The sequence below is a fragment of the Phyllobates terribilis genome, unplaced genomic scaffold (assembly GCF_046119375.1).
Source record: "Phyllobates terribilis strain yellow unplaced genomic scaffold, ASM4611937v1 Scaffold_1__5_contigs__length_1240528914, whole genome shotgun sequence".
NCBI classification, from domain to species: Eukaryota; Metazoa; Chordata; class Amphibia; order Anura; family Dendrobatidae; genus Phyllobates; species Phyllobates terribilis.
In genome coordinates this window covers 1,041,062,077-1,041,085,975 of record NW_027362761.1, presented here as the reverse complement: position 1 = coordinate 1,041,085,975, position 23,899 = coordinate 1,041,062,077, and the positions used below count along the sequence as shown (strand labels likewise).

The following is a 23,899-nucleotide window of genomic DNA, read 5'->3' as shown; positions in this document are numbered from 1 at the left end:
TCAGACTTAATCTATTCAAATGCATAAGCTGTAAATATCCTTCCTGGACTACTGCACAGAATTAGCGTTTTTTTTTTTTTTTAGAAAGAAGCTGTTTTATTTAGATAAAGTTATAAAGCTTTACCACATTCCCGGTTACATCATTGCCATTTTTCTACCACCGCAGCTTTGGATCCAAAAAATGGAAATCATTGATTGTTTCCTGTGTTATGACTTAAAGATGTAATCTGACAATCCTGGCACGTTCCTACCAAGCATTGTCTCTTCTGCCTTGATAATAGCTTACATCTTACCTAAACAGCTCCCAATTTTGGGCACACAGACTAAATGATACATTTATCCACTCTTTTTTAACAAGCACATCACTTCATAAGCTAGAAAATCAGCATCTCCTCTTTCCAAACAGCTCATTAACTCACCAGCATAATACAAGTTGTAGACTCAGGCATAGGTTTTATTGGGGCAAAAGAATAACTACCATATATCAATTTCTGGGAAAAAAAAAAGTATTGATGGCTGCAGATAAAATTTAAATCCATTTTTAATAAAAGACAAAAGTTCTGTATTTAAGGGCAAAATTCTCAAAAATGACTGGACTACCTATATATACATATAAGGCTCACAACATGCTTGGGTCGTAGAGGTTTGTTGCCTACATTGAGAAGCCTCGGCCTTTAATAGGATTCTTTTTTTTTTCTGAAGTGTGACAGCTTCCAGGGAGCGCAGAAGAAATAGACATAACAGGATGTATTTCAATACAATGATGAAAGACAAAGGCCGCGGCCAATGTTAGGCTTAATGTCTGAAACAGAATCCATGCTATGTCAAACTGTGATAAACAAATTGTAACAAAAAAATTTTACAGATGTGGCGTATTAAAATCTTTTCCTTTTGATAATTTCAGGTTTCCAGTTGATTGGATGGGTTTCTTCAGTCTGAAAAAGTGAAACATGGGAAAAAGGTTACCAGCAATATCATACTAGCTAAACATGGTATGGCATTTTCTATACCCAGAATTTGTCAATTAACACTTACAATTTATCCACTGATCTAAAAGATACATAAGAGACTACAATAAAGCCATCACTATAATGCATAGAACAACATGAAGCAACTGTGAATAGCCTTGACAATCTCCTATTTTGAGTATACAGCTCCAATGCACCTTATGTGTCTCCACAGTTACAAATACTGCAAGAATTGGCCGTCATGTATTGCAAGATGAAGAGGAAAAGAAGCATTCTAGCCATTCTTCTCCCTCACTGCACCATACATCAGATGGCTCTCACGCTCAGCACTTTTTATGTATATTGTATTCACTTCCATGTAGATCAGCCTCCTGTCTGCCTCCAGTTTCACCATACTTTTTTCTCTTTTATGTTGTATTATAGATCTCATGGTGCAACAGCAAAGCATTACATGATCAGCTACAGCCAATGCCATCTCTGCCTGCTGGGGAAACTGTGATTTTCCACCCCTCAATTCTACTACTTGAGAGGAGTATTTATTAAAGCATTTGTCAGCTTCCTAGTGTATGAGAGTTGCAAATCACTAATTCTGAGCAACCATTAGTTGCACCAGAAATTATCAAAAATATTAGTAAATCTATTAAGCTCATTGATGGCATTTCTTTATGTGGCACATGACTGCCCAAATATTTGCAAAACTGACTAAAAGGCATGCTCCTCTAAACAAAAAAATAGCAACAAGCATGCTCCTCTTAAAAATAAATAACAGGCATGCTCCTCTAAAATATAAATAAGCATGCTCATCTAAAAAATAAATAACAGTACAGACCAAAACTTTGGACACACCTTCTCATTTAAAGATTTTTCTGTATTTTCATGACTATGAAAATTGTACATTCACACTGAAGGCATCAAAACTATGAATTAACACATGTGGAATTATATACTTAACAAAAAAGTGTGAAACAACTGAAAATATGTCTTATATTCTAGGTTCTTCAAAGTAGCCACCTTTTGCTTTGATGACTGCTTTGCACACTCTTGGCATTCTCTTGATGAGCGTCAAGAGGTAGTCACCGGAAATGGTTTTCACTTCACAGGTGTGCCGTGTCAGGTTTAATAAGTGGGATTTCTTGCCTTATAAATGTGTAATAGACCCAGCTGATAGACCTACAGAATAGACTGTTAGAATTTGTATTATGGCAAGAAAAAAGCAGCTAAGTAAAGAAAAACAAGTGGCCATCATTACTTTAAGAAATGAAGGTCAGTCAGTCCGAGAAATTGGGCAAACTTTGAAAGTGTCCCCAAGTGCAGTTGCAAAAACCATCAAGCGCTACAAAGAAACTGGCTCACATGATGACCGCCCCAGGAAAGGAAGACCAAGAGTCACCTCTGCTTCTGAGAATAAGTTTATCCGAGTCACCAGCCTCAGAAATCGCAGGTTAACAGCAGCTCAGATTAGAGACCAGGTCAATGCCACACAGAGTTCTAGCAGCAGACACATCTCTTCAACAACTGTTAAGAGGAGACTTTGTGCAGCAGGCCTTCATGGTAAAATAGCTGCTAGGAAACCACTGCTAAGGACAGGCAACAAGCAGAAGAGACTTGTTTGGGCTAAAGAACACAATGCATGAACATTAGACCAGTGGAAATCTGTGCTTTGGTCTGATGAGTCCAAATTTGAGATCTCTGGTTCCAACCACCGTGTCTTTGTGCGACGCAGAAAAGGTGAACGGATGGACTCTACATGCCTGGTTCCCACCGTGAAGCATGGAGGAGGTGGTGTGATGGTGTGGGGGTGCTTTGCTGGTGACACTGTTGGGGATTTATTCAAAATTGAAGGCATACTGAACCAGCATGGCTACCACAGCATCTTGCAGCGGCATGCTATTCCATCCGGTTTGCGTTTAGTTGGATCATCATTTATTTTTCAACAGGACAATGACCCCAAACACACTTCCCGGCTGTGTAAGGACTATTTGACCAAGAAAGAGAGTGATGGGGTGCTACGCCAGATGACCTGGCCTCCACAGTCACCAAACCTGAACCCAATCGAGATGGTTTGGGGTGAGCTGGACCGCAGAGTGAAGGCAAAAGGGCCAACAAGTGCTAAGCATCTCTGGGAACTCCTTCAAGATTGTAGGAATACCATTTCCGGTGACTACCTCTTGAAGCTCATCAAGAGAATGCCAAGAGTGTGCAAAGCAGTCATCAAAGCAAAAGGTGGCTACTTTGAAGAACCTAGAATATAAGACATATTTTCAGTTGTTTCACACTTTTTTATTAACTACATAATTCCACATGTGTTAATTCATAGTTTTGATGCCTTCAGTGTGAATGTACAATTTTCATAGTCATGAAAATACAGAGAAATCTTTAAATGAGAAGGTGTGTCCAAACTTTTGGTCTGTACTGTACATGCTCCTCTAAAAAATAAATAACAAGCATGCACATCTAAAAAATAAACAACAAGCATGCGCCTCTTAAAATAAATAACAGGCATGCTCATCTTAAAAATGTGGCATGGGCTCGCGCACATGACCGCATTTTTGGTCCGAGTGCCATCAGCGAAAAAAACAGAGAGCACTCGGACCAATGTTATACAAGGAGGCAGTGCAGATGAGCGTTTATTTTCACTGACTGAATCGGCATGTGGAAAAAAAAACAAAAAAACAACAACCTAGCATGCACTATATTCATCCGTAAATTGGATAAGAGTCACCCATTCAAGTGTATGAAGCCACAGTACGTACGTACTTACGAAGCCACAGTATATAGCATCTGATTTTTACAGATATATTAAATTCTGTATCATAGGAAACTGTAAATGATTAATAGCTGCTGCTGCAAAAAAAAAAGATTGCATACGGACAGCACACGGGTGACAAATGGAAAAAAAAAAATCATCCCACTTTTCTGGATGAAACTCTGAACGATTTCTTATACGGTGGTGTGAACCTGCCCTAATTATCAGTAACTGGGATGAGTTTCTTTTCCCCTTGTAGAGAACCTTTGCGGTACAGTCCATGCAGTTATATCATACTGGTGACCCCCATGAAAAAACACAAAATCATGCAATTACCAGGAGTTAACAATGAAATCACATGAATTTTCAGATTTCAAAATGCAAAATGGACTATTTATGTCAACACTTTGGCTAGTTATTCTTATTCAATGCTACAATATTTTTACCTATAAATAAAATGACCAAAATTTCAAAAGAATTTCCTAACCCCTTGATACCAAGTGTTCCCATCTGGTTGTATTTCGTTTTTTAATATATACATTACCGTTCTGTTCCTCCGTCAATAATGGTTCATGATTCTGTTGAATTGACACATTAACCAGGTCCGTGATATTCTAAAAAACTGAAAGGTCATGTAGACTCCCACTGAACCATCTGTCATAAATAGGCTTTCATAATGCTACAGATAAATCATTTATTCAGCAGCTTCAATAATTTATCTGGCTACTCATATCAAAAAACGTCTCAATGTGATCTTTCTATGTAGTGACAGGAGCCCTTCACAAATCTAATTAAAAAGAAGGACTGCTGAGCGGAGTCTCATTAGAGGCCTGCAGACAAGTAATGGGCAAAATTATGAAAGAAAAATGAGGGTACCTGGTCTAAAATAAAATCTATGAATGTTGGCATTCAATACATGTCTGCTGAATCCCAAGTCTTTACTAATAGGGAGGACCACAATAACTCTGTGTAACACTAATGTCCCTATTGTGTGAGGCTCAAATGTCTCAACATGTATACCAGCATCAAACGGATTAAGGATTGAAACCCAAAAGTAAAATTTAGACGAGTATCTAGGAGTCTGAAATTACAGATTCAAAAATGCCAATGACGTTGTCAGATCAGGTTCTAATACCTGCAACTAAGCCAGGACTTGCATCCGCAGCACAGCATGGGCACTCAATGTCCTCCATGATATGCCCATCGGAAGGTGACCTTCTTCTAAGTGTATTAAAAGGGGGGATGTCCTCTGAGCCATTACAGAAGTGTTCCCCAACCGGTCATGTTTTCAGGATTTTCCTAGTATTACACAGGTGATGTAATTATTGCCTGTGCAGATGATGTAATTATCACCTGTACAATACTAAGGAAATCCTGAAAACATGACCTGTTGGTGGCTCTTGAGGACTGGAGTTGGGGAACACTGCATTACAGTTTCAGAGCTGCATTGAAATTTTGGCTTGAGTTCTGGGTTCCCACATTAGTTTAGTAGTGAGAAATGCCACTATTATCTTAGTAATAGGTTAAGACTACGTTGGCACCTGCTGTTCACCACCTAATGTCCTCACCTCTTCCAAGAGAAACCCTGATTTCTATTCACTACACAGTGCTCAGTGAAAAAAATGCTTTCAAATTCTCATTGGGATCCCCAGGCTGTGTCTGACAGCCAAAAACCTGGCCTGCTCCTGCTAAGTAGTAGGAGCGTTAATCCAGCAATGTCAAAAGACCTAGGCTGCAGTCTGGAGACACCACTAGCCGACAAAGAAGAGTTGGTGGCCTGGAAGGGGTTACACAATTGGGTAAATCAATCTGCAAATCATAAGTCTGTATGAGGTCTAATTCTAGGCCATAGTTTTTTAAATTGTAGTAACTGGGGGCAAAAGCGAAATCTAAAGGATTTGGACAATGGGCTACAAGAAGCACATGTGAGAACCATGTCCAGGCCTAGCTGGAAACATCTGCTGTGGATTGGTGTGTGGAGCACACATTTCATCTGAAGATCTGCAGCACACCGACAAATCAGAATTGCACAATTTTTCTACTATATGTGAATGACAACATACTATAATGTGTTCCGAAGTTTTGGTGCAACGTGTGTACTGCTACATTACAACAACCGAAATATTTAAAAAAAAGAAAAAAAAAACCAAAACTTTTCTACATGTGTTTTCCTATATTCACACAGAATAAAAGGATACATACCGCAGTATCATCTTCTCTGTAGACTTTAACAGTTTTATCGGCTTCGGCCGTGATTAATCTGCTCTCTGATTGGTCAAAGTTGCATGCAAATATACCAGATTCACTGTCTAGTGAGCCTGGCTGAACGGCAGCATGAATTCTCTGGAAATTGTACCCTGTCCGCCAGTCCCATAGGTGCATTGTTCCATTATCAGCTGAAAGACACAATCAGAAAGTGTCAGAAGCAGTACCCTTACCATTCAGGCCATTGTCATAAGAAAATGAGTAAAATGTAGTACCTCCGGACACCAGCACTCCATCAGAGTTAACGGCCAACGTGTTGATTATAGCATTGTGACCAGACAGGTTCTGGATGAAGCTGCCATCAGGAAATTTCCACTGCTTAATATTATCTGGTGACCCAGATGCAAATGTGTACCTAGAAGAAAAAAAACGATTATGGAGGAAAGAGGATAATTTTGGAAAATACAGTTACACAATATGATTTGTGCTGACTATTCCCCAAGTGAAGAACTGCAGAGTAGCACTTATTGTGTCACACGGTGAGCGCCGCTGCATCTAATGCTATTTCCGCTTTCTCTCAATACAGCTGGCTGAGATCCTGCAGAAAAATGTATTCATAAAGATAACTATACCCAACCATTCCCTGCCCTCTTCTGTTCTGTAGTCACACTTCCCAGCCACCACTAGTCTAATGGGTTTCCTAAAGCAAAGAGTTATAACTAACTCCGGCCTTTTTCCCCATGGGAAACATTTTCCAGGGGTTATATGCATTGTATGATGTAAGAACCAGGACTGTTGAGTCAGTAAGCCAAACCTCCAACTCCACAGCACTGGTCACTACTGAGCATGTACATAAAGTGCAGCACAGATTCATCTCACTACTGAGCATGTACATAAAGTGCAGCACAGATTCATCTCACTACTGAGCATGTACATAAAGGGCAGCACAGATTCATCTCACTACTGAGCATGTACATAAAGGGCTGCACAGATTCATCTCACTACTGAGCATGTACATAAAGGGCAGCACAGATTCATCTCACTACTGAGCATGTACATAAAGGGCAGCACAGATTCATCTCACTACTGAGCATGTACATAAAGGGCAGCACAGATTCATCTCACTACTGAGCATGTACATAAAGGGCAGCACAGATTCATCTCACTACTGAGCATGTACATAAAATGCAGCACAGATTCATCTCACTACTGAGCATGTACATAAAGGGCAGCACAGATTCATCTCACTACTGAGCATGTACATAAAGTGCAGCACAGATTCATCTCACTACTGAGCATGTACATAAAGGGCAGCACAGATTCATCTCACTACTGAGCATGTACATAAAGGGGAGCACAGATTCACCTCACTACTGAGCATGTACATAAAGGGGAGCACAGATTCACCTCACTACTGAGCATGTACATAAAGTGCAGCACAGATTCATCTCACTACTGAGCATGTACATAAAGTGCAGCACAGATTCATCTCACTACTGAGCATGTACATAAAGTGCAGCACAGATTCATCTCACTACTGAGCATGTACATAAAGTGCAGCACAGATTCATCTCACTACTGAGCATGTACATAAAGTGCAGCACAGATTCATCTCACTACTGAGCATGTACATAAAGTGCAGCACAGATTCATCTCACTACTGAGCGTGTACATAAAGGGCAGCACAGATTCATCTCACTACTGAGCATGTACATAAAGTGCAGCACAGATTCATCTCACTACTGAGCGTGTACATAAAGTGCAGCACAGATTCATCTCACTACTGAGCGTGTACATAAAGTGCAGCACAGATTCATCTCACTACTGAGCGTGTACATAAAATGCAGCACAGATTCATCTCACTACTGAGCGTGTACATAAAGTGCAGCACAGATTCATCTCACTACTGAGCATGTACATAAAGTGCAGCACAGATTCATCTCACTACTGAGCGTGTACATAAAGTGCAGCACAGATTCATCTCACTACTGAGCATGTACATAAAATGCAGCACAGATTCATCTCACTACTGAGCGTGTACATAAAGTGCAGCACAGATTCATCTCACTACTGAGCATGTACATAAAGGGCAGCACAGATTCATCTCACTACTGAGCATGTACATAAAGGGCAGCACAGATTCATCTCACTACTGAGCATGTACATAAAGGGCAGCACAGATTCATCTCACTACTGAGCATGTACATAAAGTGCAGCACAGATTCATCTCACTACTGAGCATGTACATAAAATGCAGCACAGATTCATCTCACTACTGAGCGTGTACATAAAGGGGAGCACAGATTCATCTCACTACTGAGCGTGTACATAAAGTGCAGCACAGATTCATCTCACTACTGAGCATGTACATAAAGTGCAGCACAGATTCATCTCACTACTGAGCATGTACATAAAATGCAGCACAGATTCATCTCACTACTGAGCATGTACATAAAGTACAGCACAGATTCATCTCACTACTGAGCATGTACATAAAGTGCAGCACAGATTCATCTCACTACTGAGCATGTACATAAAGGGCAGCACAGATTCATCTCACTACTGAGCGTGTACATAAAGGGCAGCACAGATTCATCTCACTACTGAGCATGTACATAAAGGGGAGCACAGATTCATCTCACTACTGAGCATGTACATAAAGGGGAGCACAGATTCATCTCACTACTGAGCATGTACATAAAGTGCAGCACAGATTCATCTCACTACTGAGCATGTACATAAAGGGCAGCACAGATTCATCTCACTACTGAGCGTGTACATAAAGGGCAGCACAGATTCATCTCACTACTGAGCGTGTACATAAAGGGCAGCACAGATTCATCTCACTACTGAGCATGTACATAAAGTGCAGCACAGATTCATCTCACTACTGAGCATGTACATAAAGAGCAGCACAGATTCATCTCACTACTGAGCATGTACATAAAGTGCAGCACAGATTCATCTCACTACTGAGCGTGTACATAAAGTGCAGCACAGATTCATCTCACTACTGAGCGTGTACATAAAGGGCAGCACAGATTCATCTCACTACTGAGCATGTACATAAAGTGCAGCACAGATTCATCTCACTACTGAGCATGTACATAAAGTGCAGCACAGATTCATCTCACTACTGAGCATGTACATAAAGGGCTGCACAGATTCATCTCACTACTGAGCATGTACATAAAGGGCAGCACAGATTCATCTCACTACTGAGCATGTACATAAAGTGCAGCACAGATTCATCGCACTACTGAGCATGTACATAAAGTGCAGCACAGATTCATCTCACTACTGAGCATGTACATAAAGTGCAGCACAGATTCATCTCACTACTGAGCATGTACATAAAGTGCAGCACAGATACAGCTCAACTAAAAGCAGAGATCCTAAGATCAGGAATAGAGCAGACATTTATAAAGACATTTTATAACTTTCCGAAAGTCTTCTAAAAAAAAAAATTACAGCACATCCTGCATTGTACCCTATTTATTAGATATTTTAGGAATCGGATCATTTTATACCAACTCCACCAAAATGGATATCGACTCCACAGCCCTGGTAAGAACGCGATGATTAACAGGTTTATCTGCATGAGTGTGTATAACAAAGAAAACCATCAATCCGCGATTCACAAGGGAGGGAAGATGGACTATGCTATGGACCAGTCTGGAACACCATGAGTATGTAAGCTGTGCTGTATTACTACTGTGTCAAGCCACATCCTCTCCAACATATGCTGCCCACAGCATATATTGGAAAGGATATCCGGCTACGGACAGATCCACATTGAAGGGGTGTTTCCATCTGGTACATTTATGGCAAACAAATATCATTGGCCATAAATGTCCGAGAGACCACTATCCATTGGGACCTGCATTTATGTTGCCAATGGCCCTGACTTGCTGCAAAGAATGGAGAGGTATCCGCACATGCTCAGCGCTCTGCACTCCATTCTTTTGGAACTTCAAAAATTGCTGCGCAAGCCCAATATACTGAGCACTTACAGAAATGAATGAAGAAAGCAGAGCATGTGAGGACAACTCTATTCCCAAAAGTAATTCAGGCGAGTTCTCAACATAAATGCAGGTCCTTCTGGTGGAACTCATATCTCGAGAACAGGATTCAAATGGGAACACCCATTTACGCTGTAAGCGTACAAAAGACTTGTGTCCAGTGCATCCAACCAAGCTTTAAATATTCAACCGTAATATAAGCGTTACTAGCCTGCATGATATACATATACATACAACATAACCCTTGATAAACACTTTTAAAAGTCACAACATTTTTGAGCAAGGGGAGTTGCGTAAAAACGTTGCGACTTTTGGCAGAGCTGAAGAGGAGTTGGGACAGAGGCATCGCTACGCCCACCGTCAAATTCAGCAATTTGCTGGCATTTCTGGTGAGACACCCACCACTAAGAAAATGCGCCAAATTCATGGCATGGCATGCACTTCTTAATTAACCTGGTGCATTGTACTCCAGTATGCCCTATATTAAAACTGGCAGGTGCAATGCCAGTCTTAATGAGTTGGCCCCTATGGGTTTCATTTATTAAAGCTGTCTAGAAACCCAAGCTGGTCTTTTTGGACCATAGAAACAAATACAAGTCTTGTAAAATGAAAGCTGCACCAAAATGTGGTTGCTATGGGCAACAAAATTTCACTTTTAGAAAGTTTTGCATTCTGCTTGAACTAATGATGATTACTTTACAGTACCTTATAATACTTAGGCTATAACCCTCAAATTAGATACAGCCATTGTTTTTTTTCCCCTTCTTTCAAGATTCATAACTTTTTTTTTATCCTACCAACATAGCTGTTTTCTGTGGGGGGGGGGGGGGTTCCCTAAAAAGCTGGATATGATTTTTTGGGGGAGGTTTGCTTGTTTAATCTCTTTACTTGAGCTAAAAAAAATGATGGAATTAACAAAAACAGGATTCTGACATTTCAATTATTTAATTTTTGGCAATTAACATATGGGATAAATACTTTGATATTTTAATTATTAGTGTAATTATGCAGGCAGTGATGTAAAAAAATATATATACAGGGTGGTCCAAAAGTAGGTGAACAGAAAGTGTAATAAGGTTATGAAGGGGGAGATTTATCAAACATGGTGTAAAGTGAAACTCCAATGGATTTTTTCTTTTGGGGAGTACTCAAGGACAAAGTTTATAGTCGAAAACCAAAAAGTGTCAGTGATTTGAAAAATTACATAAGAGATGCATTTCAAGGAATTAATACCCAAAGAAACTTGTGCAAAAAAGTTTGTCGAAGCGTAAGAGGCGACTTCAAAGCTGTGCAAATTGTAATGGAAAACAGTTTGAGCGCCTGCGCTGATAAAATTTAAGGGCTTTTGTATTATTGTTCAGAGTAAAATGTAATTGTCAATGTTATGCTTGTGTTAGTAAATATAATTTTAGATATAAATCAAAATAAATGTTATTATTTTCTGGCCACCTACTTTTGGACCACCCTGTATATGTATTATTATTAATATTAATAAATATACACAAATTTTTTTACGTTTTCATTAATCCCGTTAGGGGGCTTGATCTTCCTCATAGGTGTACTAACAAGGCAAACACAGGGGTCTTCAGTAATCCCTGGCTGCCATGGCAACTCCTAATTGCATCGCATGGGGGCCAAAATGTACAGCCACTTTGTTTATTACCTTTACAATGCAGCGGTCATGCAATGACATTTAAAGGGTTAAAACTTTTTTTCTTTTTTTAAACATTGTAAGTCCTTTTAGCGAACTTGAACCTGATATCATTTCATCGCCTTTTCTATATACTGCAACACCAAACCAAAAGTATTGTAGCACATCGTTAAATTCGTGGTCACTGCTTCACAAAAGTAGCAGCATGGCAACCATGCGGCCTTCAGCAATCGCCTAGCTACAGTAGCAATCATGCTGATGGATTAAGGAGTGGACATGAGTCTTCTGCTATATGGGAATCATCAGATACACTCAGAGGGCTCATGTTACAAAACTCTAGGAACTGACTGGTTAAAGACACCTAGAGACGACACAGCTACTTGAAGACTTAAAAGGGTTGTCTTCTTTCAGAAATTCTTGGTGGCCAAGGGTAGTTTGAAGAGAAAAGGAAACTAAGCTTTACTTATTGTCCCTGGGTTCAGTGCCCAGTCTCTGCTGCTGCTCCCAATGCCAAGTATTGGCTTGGCAACCAATCAGGGAGCTCAGCATCTCTGATCAGGACTGTACATGGGCAAGCGCTGAGCTCCTTGATTGGCTACTGCACTGTCACGTCAGCGTGGCAGCCATTACTGGACACCAGGAGCAATTGGTCCCATGGGAGGTGAATAAAGCACAGTTTGTTTTCATAACAAATTACACCTTGAGACCAAGATCTTATGGAAGGTGACAACCCCTTCAAACAAAGTTAAGTAAAAGATTAAGCTTTATGTGTATAATAAAATATAATATATATATATCCACACAGACACCACATCTATATATAGATCCATCTATATATATCTAATCTAGACAAACAGATAGATACACACACATAAAATCACTACTACAGAAGATGATAATGGAAATGCTCTTACTGTCGTGGATGTAATACAACGGATCTGACCGACTTCTTATGATTTGTCAGTGTGACGCGAGTCTTTCCACCCACCATGTCCCAAAGCCTTATTGTGGTGTCATGGCTTCCTGGAGAAGAAAAAAAAATGTAATCATAAGGAACACAAATGCCCGGTGTTTTTGTTCTCTTGTCTGGCAGTGGCTTTACTCACTCTCCCAATTGACAACACACGAATATTAGGCAGAGCCAAACACCTGAACAGGGATTGAGCGGACAAAGCGGGACTGACAGCTAGGCTCTGTTCACACCAGTGACATGGCTTTAGTTTAGAGCAGACTGCTGTTGGGCCATATTGACATTAATTCGACTTCCTGAGGTTTCGGTCATTTCGACGACAAGAATAATGGAAAGCGTGCTTCTGTAGAGCTATATGCAATGAACAAATTTAAAAAGGACCGATCACCAAGTCAAAAGTAGCCAGGTTTTATTTTATCATATTTTATTTCACTCCTACTGTCTCCGATTGATTCTGTATTTTGTTGTTTGGTAAATCCACTATACGGGGCCAGAGGTATGGGCCTTTTTACTTAGTGCTGCTTTTATGGTTTTTACAAAGGGGTTCACAGAATTCTCTGGTGGTGTTTTTTTAGGCTGCTCTGCTTATTACACTGTGAGTAACGTCCCCTTGGCAAATACTATAAAAACTAGCAATATACCAGATGATAAATCAATATCGAGGAGGTTAGAAAAACAAAATGCAGAATACTTAGCGGAGCAGTGATTAAAAACTGGCCTGTTTTACCAGGTCCTTTATAGAAAAAAACTAAAAAAGTGACATAAAAGCCCGCAAGTTAGCCTCCGTTCACACTTCTGACAACAAGATCGATGTAAGACACAGCATCCTATCAAAGGTCATTAACCCCTTAACATCTGACGTACTAACACGAGTCATGGCGATCGCGCGCGCACACAGGCTGTGCGGGCGCGATCGCCGCCGAGTGTCAGCTGATTGTCACAGCTGACACCCGATACTATGTGCAGGGAGCGATCCTGCACAGCTCCCAGCACATTAACCCCCGCGATGCTGCGATCGAAGTCGATCGCAGCATTGCGGGGGCAAGGGGAGGTGATCGCAGATACTCACCTCCTCTTCCGGCTTCCAGCGCTGTCTGCAAAAGCTTCCCGGGTGTTGCCATGATGACCCGATGTCGTCATGACAACATCCGGGTCACCAGACAGCAGGAAGATTGTTTGGACATGCGCAGTGCATCTCCAAACAATCTTCTCCTTGTCCAGCGCTGACAGCCTGCATGACACAGGGATGGTGCTGCATTCCTGTGCCATGCAGGCGATCAGAGGAAAAAAAAGTGAAAGTACCAGAGTGGGACAAAGTAATAAAGTATATAAACTTTCAGAAAGTGAAAAAAAATAAAAAATAAAAAAAATATAAAAAAAAAAATGAAAAAAATAATCCACCAAAAATAAAAAATATAATGTACCCATCAATAAATATTATTATAAAAAAAACAAACAAAAAAAAAAACAATAAAAGTACACATATTTGGTATCGCCGCGTCCAGAACAACCTGACCTATAAAACTGTCCCACTAGTTAACCCCTTCAGTGAACACTGTAAAAAATAATAAAAAAAAAAACGAAGCAAAAAACAATCCTTTATCACCATACCGCCAAACAAAAAATGGAATAACACGCGATCAAAAAGACAAATATAAATAAAAATGGTACCGCTGAAAACGTCATCTCGTCCCGCAAAAAACAAGCCAACATACTGCTCCATCAGCCGAAAAATAAAAAAGTTATAGCTCTCAGATTAAAGCTATTCTAAAAAATATTTTTTTCTATAAAATTGCTTTTATTATGTAAAAGTGCAAAACATAGAAAAACGATATAAATGTGGTACCGCTGTAAACGTACTGACCCGAAGAATAAAGCTGCCTTATCAATTTTACCACACGCGGAACAGAATAAAAAAAAAACAATTCCTGAATTGTTGTTTTTTGTTTATTCTGCCTCCCAAAAATCGGAATAGAAAGCGATCAAAAAATGTCACGTGCCTGAAAATGGCACCAATAACAACGTCAACTCATCCCGCAAAAAACGAGCCGTCACATGACTGTCTGCCAAAATCTGGAAAAATTATAGCTCTCAAAATATGGCGATGCAAAAACTAGATTTTACAAAAAATGCATCTTTTAGTGTGTGACAGCTGTCAGTCATAAAAACCCCATATGATTCTGGTATTGCTGTAATCACACCGACCCGAAGAATAAGGCTGTCTAATCACTTATACCGCACGAGGAATGGCGTAAAAAATAAACGGCTGCGCTAGGGTTAGGGCTGCGCTAGGGTTAGGGCTGCGCTAGGGTTAGGGCTGCGCTAGGGTTAGGGCTGCGCTAGGGTTAGGGCTGCGCTAGGGTTAGGGCTGCGCTAGGGTTAGGGCTGCGCTAGGGTTAGGGTTGCGCTAGGGTTAGGGCTGCGCTAGGGTTAGGGCTGCGCTAGGGTTAGGGCTGGGGTTAGGGTTGTGATGGGGTTGGGATTTTTTTCAAAAGTAAGAAAAAAAGATGACGATATGGCGACTAGTGTTGAGCGCAAGTGCTTGCTACTTGAGTTTGCATCGGGTGCTCTGGTATGCATTGAGTATCGTGGGTATTTGAGTGACAGGCTCGAGTCTCTGCCCCATATGCTTCACGGCCAAAAAACTTTACGGGGATTGCCCGCCATGCACGAGCGATCCCCGCATGTTCTTTTTTGGGTGTCTAATAACCGTGAAACATGCGGAGCAGGGACTCGAGCATGTCACTCGAGCACACGCTGTACATGGTGCATACCTGAGTACCCGATGCAAACTCAAGTAGCGAGCACTTGCGCTCAAGACTAATGACAACTTATTCAATATGATGACCTAATGTAAACAAATTCTGTGTCGTACCTCTGGGTTCAAAATGTTCACTATACACTTTAATAAAATCCTTGAGGGGTATAGTTTCCAAAATGGGGTCACTTGTGGGGGAGCTCCACTGTTTAGGCACATCACGGGCTCTCCAAACGAGACATGGTGTCCGCTAACAAATTGAATGGAAAATCGGCTCAAATTGTTAGAGGACGCCATGTTGCGTTTGGAGAGCTACATCGTGCCCAAACATTGGAGCTCCCCCACAAGTGACCCCATTTTGGAAACTAGACCCCCCAAGGCACCTATCTAGATGCATAGTGAGCACTTGGAACCCCCAGGTGCTTCACAAATTGATTCATAAAAATGAAAAAGTGTTTTTTTTTCTTCACTTTTTAATTTTTACGAATCAATTTGTGAAGCACCTGGGGGTTCCAAGTGCTTACTATGCATCTAGAGAGGTGCCTTGGGGGGTCTAGTTTCCAAAATGGGGTCACTTGTGGGGGAGCTCCAATGTTTAGGCACACAGGGGCTCTCCAAACACAACATGGTGTCCGCTAATTATTCAAGCAAATTTTACAATCAAAAAGTCAAATGGCGCTCCTTCCCTTCCGAGCCCTGCCGTGCGCCCAAACAGTGTTTTTTCCCCACATATTGGGTATCTGCATGCCCAGGGGAAATTGCACAACAAATTTTGGGGTCTATTTTTTCTTGTTACCCCTGTGAAAATAAAAAAAATTGGGTCTAAAAAAGTTAAATGTTTATTTTTTTCTTTCACATTCAAAAAATTCCTGTGAAGCACTTGAAGGGTTAATAAAGTTCTTGAATGTGGTTTTCAGCACCTTGAGGGGTGCAGCTTTTAGAATGGTGTCACTTTTGGGTATTTTCTGTCATTAAGACCTCTCAAAGTGACTTCAAATGTGATGTGGTCCCTAAAAAAATGGTTTTGTAAATTTTGTTGGAAAAATGAGAAATTGCTGGTCAACTTTTAACCCTTATAGCTCCCTAACAAAAAAAAATTTTGGTTCCAAAATTGTGCTGATGTAAAGTAGACATGTGGGAAATGTTATTTATTAACTCTTTTGTGTGACATATCTCTCTGATTTAAGGGCATAAAAATTTCGCCAAATTTCCGTTTTTTTCACAAATAAACGCAAGTGATATCGAAGAAATTTTACTACAATCATGAAGTACAATATGTCCCGAAAAAACAATCTCAGAATCAGGGGGATCCGCTGAAGCGTTCCAGAGTAATTACTTCATAAAGTGACAGTGGTCAGAATTGTAAAAATTGGCCTGGTCATTAACGTGCAAACCACCCTCGGGGCTTAAGGGGTTAACTTACAAAATTAATTCAAATAAATCCAACAAATCTCTGGAGGAACAAAAAATCCACTATGAATCTTGTGTGAACAGAGCCTTACTCACATTTATCAGAATTGCATGGAGCATAGTTGGAAAAGGTGACTGAACCATTCACATACTACGAGGCATCTCCAAACTATTGAGTGGGTCTCATTGATCTCTCCATTCTTGGGACTTGTTCAATACAATGTCTGAACACTGAACATTTCTGTACTGTTCTTGCAAAAAAGGAACACACTCCCTTTAACAGTTGTAATATTGCATGGACAGAACTAGAAAAATCTATGATCACATCCACAGAGGAATTGAATGTTAACAGGTTAAAGTGTACCTGTCACTTCTGGCAATTGAGCATTTTCTTTGAGAAACCAGGAGAGGTGGGCTTTTTTTTTTTTTTACTTGTTCGAGGCTTTATCAGAGATTATAGTCAAATTTGAAGAAAAACACTAACTTCTGTCAATCAACTGACGTACACCCCTTGGCTGGTTCCAAGATACCCTATTATAAATAAATGGAGCAAATGGGCACTGTTGTCCATCATGGGACGCAGCCATCACGGTCTTAATTCTATTTTTTTGCTCCTATGACTAAATAGAAAAACAGAATTCACAATAGAGATGTGACGTCAGCCCAAGGTAGCCATATATTTCTTAAAGGGAAACTGTCAGCAGGTTTTTGGTATGTAATCTGAAGATAGCATGATGTAGGGGTTAAAACACAATTTTAGTGATGTCTCCCTTTATCAAGCTCTGAGGTTTTGTTTGCTTTAGCACCAGGAACTAATCATAGCACTGTGAGCACTGGTCCCACACGCCCCCTCCTGTGATAAGCACATCACTGTCTATAGACATTGTACATAGAGAGCCTGGTGTGGGCGGGGTTAGCTTCCTCAGCTCTGCTTCATTCTTAATCTAAAAGCTCTGATTGTGTCAGAACTGCTGCACCCAGTAAACTGAGTGATACATCACTGGAATAAGGGTCTCTTTGCCTACATTATGCTGCTCTCATATGAGGTAGCAAAAACCTGGTGACAGTATCCCTTTAACACTTGAATAACAGGTTTAAATATGCATGGAGGTGTACCTGTTATAATCTGGGGCTCGGCAGCCTGGCATCGTACTGTTGCCACAGCGTTGGTGTGTCCAACAAGTGTATGTACACCAGCTTTTGTTCTTATATCCCAGATCTATGAAAAAAAAAGACCATGTATAAAACTACACTGACTCAGTCAGTGGCAGATGGCAGGGGCTCACTGTCATTACTTACCCGGGACGTGGAATCTCTGCTGCAGGTCACCAGCACATCAATGGTGGGATGCAAATCTAACCCATAGACTGCACTTAAATGACCGTGGTAATGCCTTATCACCTGGTCAGGGAACAAGGAACGACATATTCATGCTTGTATTTAATTCAGTGTTATTTCTTCCATGGCTGTATGGATGTACTGCACACACTTCATAAGAGATCATGCAGAGTTAAAAGCTGATGGCATTGCGACTTGTAAAGAAAAGCACAAACTAACAGCACAGACTGTTCCACAGATCACGCAAGGTATTTTCAGGTGCAATAGCTAGCAATGAGCAAAAAGGCCAAGGAAAACAGAACAGAACATTTTGTAGAACTCGTATGGATAAAAACATTCTGGAAAAGACAAAACTGATGAACAGGACTTTCCCTGGGATAAGCTTTACATGGATGTAAGGCATACCTTATTATATTCCAGATCCCAGCATTTCACCTGCTTGTCCTCACCACAAGAAAACAAATATGGGCTCCTGGCACTCACAATCACTCCCCGGACAGTGCTTATGTGTCCTGTCAAGGACAGCTTTAATTTACCACTTGCCAGATCCCAGATCTCGAGAGAAGGGAGAAATGAAGTGAAACTTAGAGCAGCACATCATTAATACTGCATGACACAAATACTCGCCATAAAGCAAGAACCTTATTAAAACAATGGCATGAAAATCACGCTGGAGTTGTGCTTCATGTTAAGAGGAGATTCCTCTTGGGTCCAATAACAGGCGCAGAAACCAAAGGATCTCTGATGTACTAGACAACGCGAGCTACAACCGTCTCTAGGTTGTAGCTCGTGTTGTCTATTACATCAGAGATCCCTGCCAGAGTACAGTAACCGCTCAGGAACGTGAAACTGGACACCAATGGCCACAACCACTTTCCCCAACTCCAGCTTCCCCGAAGGTGTCCTGTTGTGTGACCACAGGCGCGGCATGTGCAATTTGAGGGAATGGGAATTTACGATTTTCAGTCACACATTGCTCTTTTACATTTACATGAGCTCATTGGTATCAATGTGGGAAAGACAGCAGCTTATCCAAGAGCAGAAATAAACCGGCTCCATAGATCTCTTAAAGGGATGTTCAAGGGAATATAATAGTTTTCTAAAAGCCTCAGAAAGAAAGGATACTTGTCCTCATCAATCCCCTACAGATCCTGTCCCATCCCTAACCCGGAACATACTGATCTGTGCTTCCTGATCCTGTCCTTGACGCACATAAAGTGCCTGATGATGCAGGTGTTATTGTCATTATTTAGTGTGTAAAGCACAAAACGGCAGGCACTGGGTAAGCACTGGTGAGAGAGGAACAAGGGATTGGTAACAGAAAACATCATTTCCTTTAATATGTTTTTAAAGTAATTGATGGCATTTAAAATTAGATATAAATAAATAATATATATTGAAAACAGCACCATTTAATAATTACTCACTAGTGGGTGCCAGGCCTCCAAACAGTCTGTCCAAACTGTCGCATATCAAAAGGCAGCAGAAAGGGACATATACTGTGATTATAGCAATGTGTTGCTTTGGCTGCATTCTCATATATCACTTGTGTCTAGCAAGTTGTTTTATGCCTGAGCAGAACACAAATGATAAAAGTTGTGCACCTATCCGGCATCAATGCGCAGATAAAAAAAAAACAACAACATCGCGGGCAATATTTCGTTTTTTTTTTATATAAATCCTGCTCTTGGACTAGTCCAGAATAAAAAGCAATGCCCTGAAAACCTGGAACAATACTATAGAAAACTATGGAATCAGTGCGAACATCAGTTTAACAACCACACAGGCATCAAAAAGCAGATATTCGGGAACAAGGCCGGGCTTAACACAAAAACTGGGATTTTACTATATACCGTACAACACAAATATTTTAAAAAGTTTAAATCACACCCTTTCCCCCTTTAAAAATATAGTAATTAAATAAAAAAAAACATATTTGGCACTGTCGTGGGCAAAACCATGCTAACTATAAAAAAATAAAAATTTACACAGTATGTTAAACAAGGAAAAATATATATATATTGGTAGCCAAAAATGCATATTTTTAGGTTGTTGAACTTTCCCAACAAAATGCACTAAAAAGCAATTAAAAGGTCATATGTACCCCAAAACTTTCCAAATAAAAGAATCATCTTACAGTGCAAAAAACAAGACTTCACATAGTGTCATCAACAGAAATATAAAAGTTCCGGGTCTCAGAATATGGCAACATAAGCCAATTTTTTTAATTTTTTTTTTTTTTTTACAAATTCTAGATTATTATTTTTTTACTACTAAAATAATAACAAAACTGGACACATTTGGTATTGCTGTAATTGTACTGATCTCGAGAATCGTGTTGCTAGGTCATTTTTACCACACCATGAATGCCTTAAAAATAAAAAACAAAAAACAATGGAATAGCGTTTTTTTGGGTGTGTGTGTGTGGGGGGGGGTTGTGAATTTTTGTAATTTTTTTTACTGTTCTTCATTACATTATATTGTAAGTTAGTGGTGTTAATCAAAACTACAACTTGCTCTACCAAAAACAAGCCCTCACATGAGTAGAAAAACCTCCAAAGGGAGTAAAAAAGGAAAGCACAAAAACAAAAAATGTTTTGGTCATTAAAAAGTTAAGCATAAAAAAAAAATATCCAGGTAACATGCAAGAAGAAAAGAAAAAGGAAAAGGACCGAATCTCCTAAAAGGGAAGGAAGAAGAGCACTAACTATGCCGTATAATTATGTAAAGGATGAGTTTTGGGTTCAGAAAGGACTTTAGATTTCAGCAATTTACTCGGTATTGCATTGCTTTCAGCTTCTAACTATCCCAACATGGAAAAGAAAATTGTTTTTCCTCCACTGCGCTGAAAAGCTGCTGAAGCCGGCATGAAGAAAATTACAAAGACCCGACAGGAGCACTGAAAATTATACCCTTAAGCACTCGGAATCACAAAAGAAAAGCTTCCTTAGCTAAGGCTTCTTACCTTAATTGTTCTATCTGCTGAGCCTGTGACAAACCACTGGTTCCCAGGTTCCACCGCTATACAACGCACCCACCCGAGATGACCACTGATGACCTGTGAGAACGTACAGACACTTATAATGCAGAAAGGGGCGAAAAAGCACATTATGTCTGGGTATGGAGAGCTGAACACTAAGCTTTACGGAAAAAGGCCAGCATACTCACAGGAGATCTATACAATATAGAAGATAAAAAAAAATACAAATTAAGACAACTACTGCTACAGGATACACAAATTATGGCACAGTGAAAAATAGCCTGTGGACAGTGTTAAGATAAGCTGAACATGTAGATGGACGCCATGTGATCAATATAAAAGAGTAAAAGGTAAGACTCACTCTGTAGAGTTTCCAAGGGGGATGCCACTGTGGTTTTGGCATGGTTGGTGCTTTCTTTGCCATTAATGAAGAGTTCTTCATTCCACCGGACTCCATAGACTAAAACAAGAAAATATAACTTGTCGCGTAGAGACATTGGAAGAGGTGAGCACTCCCCATCACTGAAGAATAGATACATTTTGAAAAGGTGAGTGAGGGACTGTTTGACCATTATAAAGATGGGGGCAGGCCTGATAACACGAGGAAGCAGACATCAGAGACTAGCCGATGACATGTATGAAAGTTACATTCTCAAGGCTAAAATCTTCTTCGGGCCACAGAACTAAACCTCTAAAAGCAGACTGCATGTATTGTATGGGAGTGTAATATATTGGCACTAAACTATGTGGGGATAATAATGAAAACGGTCTTTCATTATGAAAGGATAGGATAACAAAGTGATCTCACCATTGACAAGCCGGGGGGCTGCGAACGCTCAGGATGTCCAGCCTGTCTGTAAATATCTCCAATACCAGGAGCCGTGCGATGAGCGTCCATTCTGGTGATAGATGAAAAATACAGGTTACTGTTACATCAAGAGTATCCTTTATATGCATGCGTTATATTCACAAGTCTGCTACACATCTGTGTTACAAATTTAAAAAGAACTACAACCCGGCATGTGTCGTTATAGAAAAACATGTAGAATAGTGTCCAGTTTAGTAGTGGTTACCTTGCCTGTGACGGTGGAAGTGCCAGTGCCAAAGATTGTGCTGCCGATTCACTTGGCATCCTTTGGATCTGGGTGTCAGCTGTCAGAGCAACACCTAGAAAATAAAGGTTATTAAAGAGGTTTTCTCCTCATCATAAATGGGTAAAGTTGAAAGAAAAAAAAAAAAAGAAGCAACTTTCCAATTGACCTCTTATAAGAATGTTCTATCGATTCTCAAAAACGGAGGGATTTTTAATGTCGTGGTTTACAGCTCGCTGTCTAGGTTACCTAACACAACTACAATCTCAGACGTGGTCAGTCTCCGATGCAAATTGCACACACCTGCAAGAGCTGCTGTAAAGCTGGCGGATTCTTTGGTGTCCCTGAGCTCCTTCCATGCTGCAGAGGAAAGCTGTCTCTGCTTGCAGCATGGGACTGTGCAAAGTATGGGCCAGCAGCGTGACAATGCAATTGGTCAAAATTGTCAATTATTCAAGGGAGCACCACACATCAGAATCAGTCTGCACTCTCCTCTGCCTGAATGCTGCTTTGAAGTGCCCTGCCTTTAGCAGACAAGCGGGGTGGATTAAGAGTAGCAAGGGCCCCGGGCAGTTTAGAAGGCGTGGGGGGCCCACCCCCCCACACACACCTGATGTATGACGTGACATGTCACATGATCCCCTGTGATAGGTCATGTGATAGTTCACGTGAAATTAATTTGGCACAATATTAATTATTATAATTTTTTTTAGGCTGTGTGCCCACTATACGTTTTTTAAGCGTTTCCGCAGCGGCAATTACGCTGCAGAAACACTTAAAAAACGCTTGGTAGAAGGTCTGCCATGTTCCCCAATGATAATAAGCATGTGCTGTGCACATGCTGCGGAAATTTCCGCTGCGGATTATCATTGCGGAAAAAAACGCAGCACTACCAATTATTTTGCAGAAGAGCTGTATTTTCGCCGCCATTGACTTGCATTGGAACGCATGGAATCCGCATCACTGCATCTGTACATGCAGAATCCATGCGTTTCAATGAGCGGATGGTACCCAGGTGTGGAGGAGAGGAGACTCTCCTCCGGACCCGGGTACCATAGTACCTGTAAAAAAAGAATAAAATAAAAAATAAATATTATACTTACCTTCTGATGGCCCCCGGTGTCTTTATCCGATGCGTCCTGGCTTGCCAGCAGCTCGCGATGGTCTGAAAAGGACCTGCCGTGACGTCATTTAGTCATGTGACGGGTCACGCGACCGCTGACGTCGGCAGACCATCAGAAGGTAATTATATATTTATTTTTTACCATTCTTTTACGGTCACACTGTTGCATGGATTTATATAGTGTGACCAAGTTGTCAAGCACTTTCCAAGTGATGCTAAAATCGCTTGGAAAGCGCTTGATAACCCGCATGCATAAATGCATGTGAAGAACGCTTCACAACCGCATGTCCCTGGCAGGAAAAACGCATGTACAATCCGCATGCGTTTTTTCTGCCAGGGAGATGCAGAAACGCTCAAAAAAAATCTGGAGCATTTCTGCATCGTGGGCACATAGCCTTACATTAATTGTATGACTCAATATTGAGCACACGTAGCCATCTATACACAGCAGGAGGCCGCAAGTTGCCATCTATACGCAGCGGGAGGCCGCACGGCGCCACCTATACGCAGCGGGAGGCCGCACGGCGCCACCTGTACGCAGCGGGAGGCCGCACGTAGCCATCTGTACGCAGCGGGAGGCCGCACGTAGCCACCTGTACGCAGCGGGAGGCCGCACGGCGCCACCTGTACGCAGCGG

At 40.8% G+C, this 23,899-nt stretch overlaps 1 protein-coding gene across 1 annotated transcript in view; it reads right to left on the bottom strand.

The window, feature by feature from the left end:
• Positions 1-433: 433 nt before the first annotated feature.
• The window catches only part of PLRG1 (pleiotropic regulator 1), a 64,985-nt gene continuing 41,519 nt past the window's right edge, over positions 434-23,899 (bottom strand). The window contains exons 5-15 of the mRNA XM_073645199.1: positions 22,122-22,215; positions 21,857-21,947; positions 21,410-21,508; positions 21,034-21,126; positions 18,474-18,623; positions 18,030-18,131; positions 17,847-17,949; positions 12,507-12,615; positions 6,195-6,334; positions 5,917-6,110; positions 434-935 (exon numbers count right to left, since the gene is read on the bottom strand). Of these exons, the coding sequence (XP_073501300.1) occupies positions 876-935; positions 5,917-6,110; positions 6,195-6,334; positions 12,507-12,615; positions 17,847-17,949; positions 18,030-18,131; positions 18,474-18,623; positions 21,034-21,126; positions 21,410-21,508; positions 21,857-21,947; positions 22,122-22,215 (1,235 nt within the window). The 3' untranslated portion in view covers positions 434-875. The remainder of the gene's footprint in view (positions 936-5,916; positions 6,111-6,194; positions 6,335-12,506; positions 12,616-17,846; positions 17,950-18,029; positions 18,132-18,473; positions 18,624-21,033; positions 21,127-21,409; positions 21,509-21,856; positions 21,948-22,121; positions 22,216-23,899) is intronic.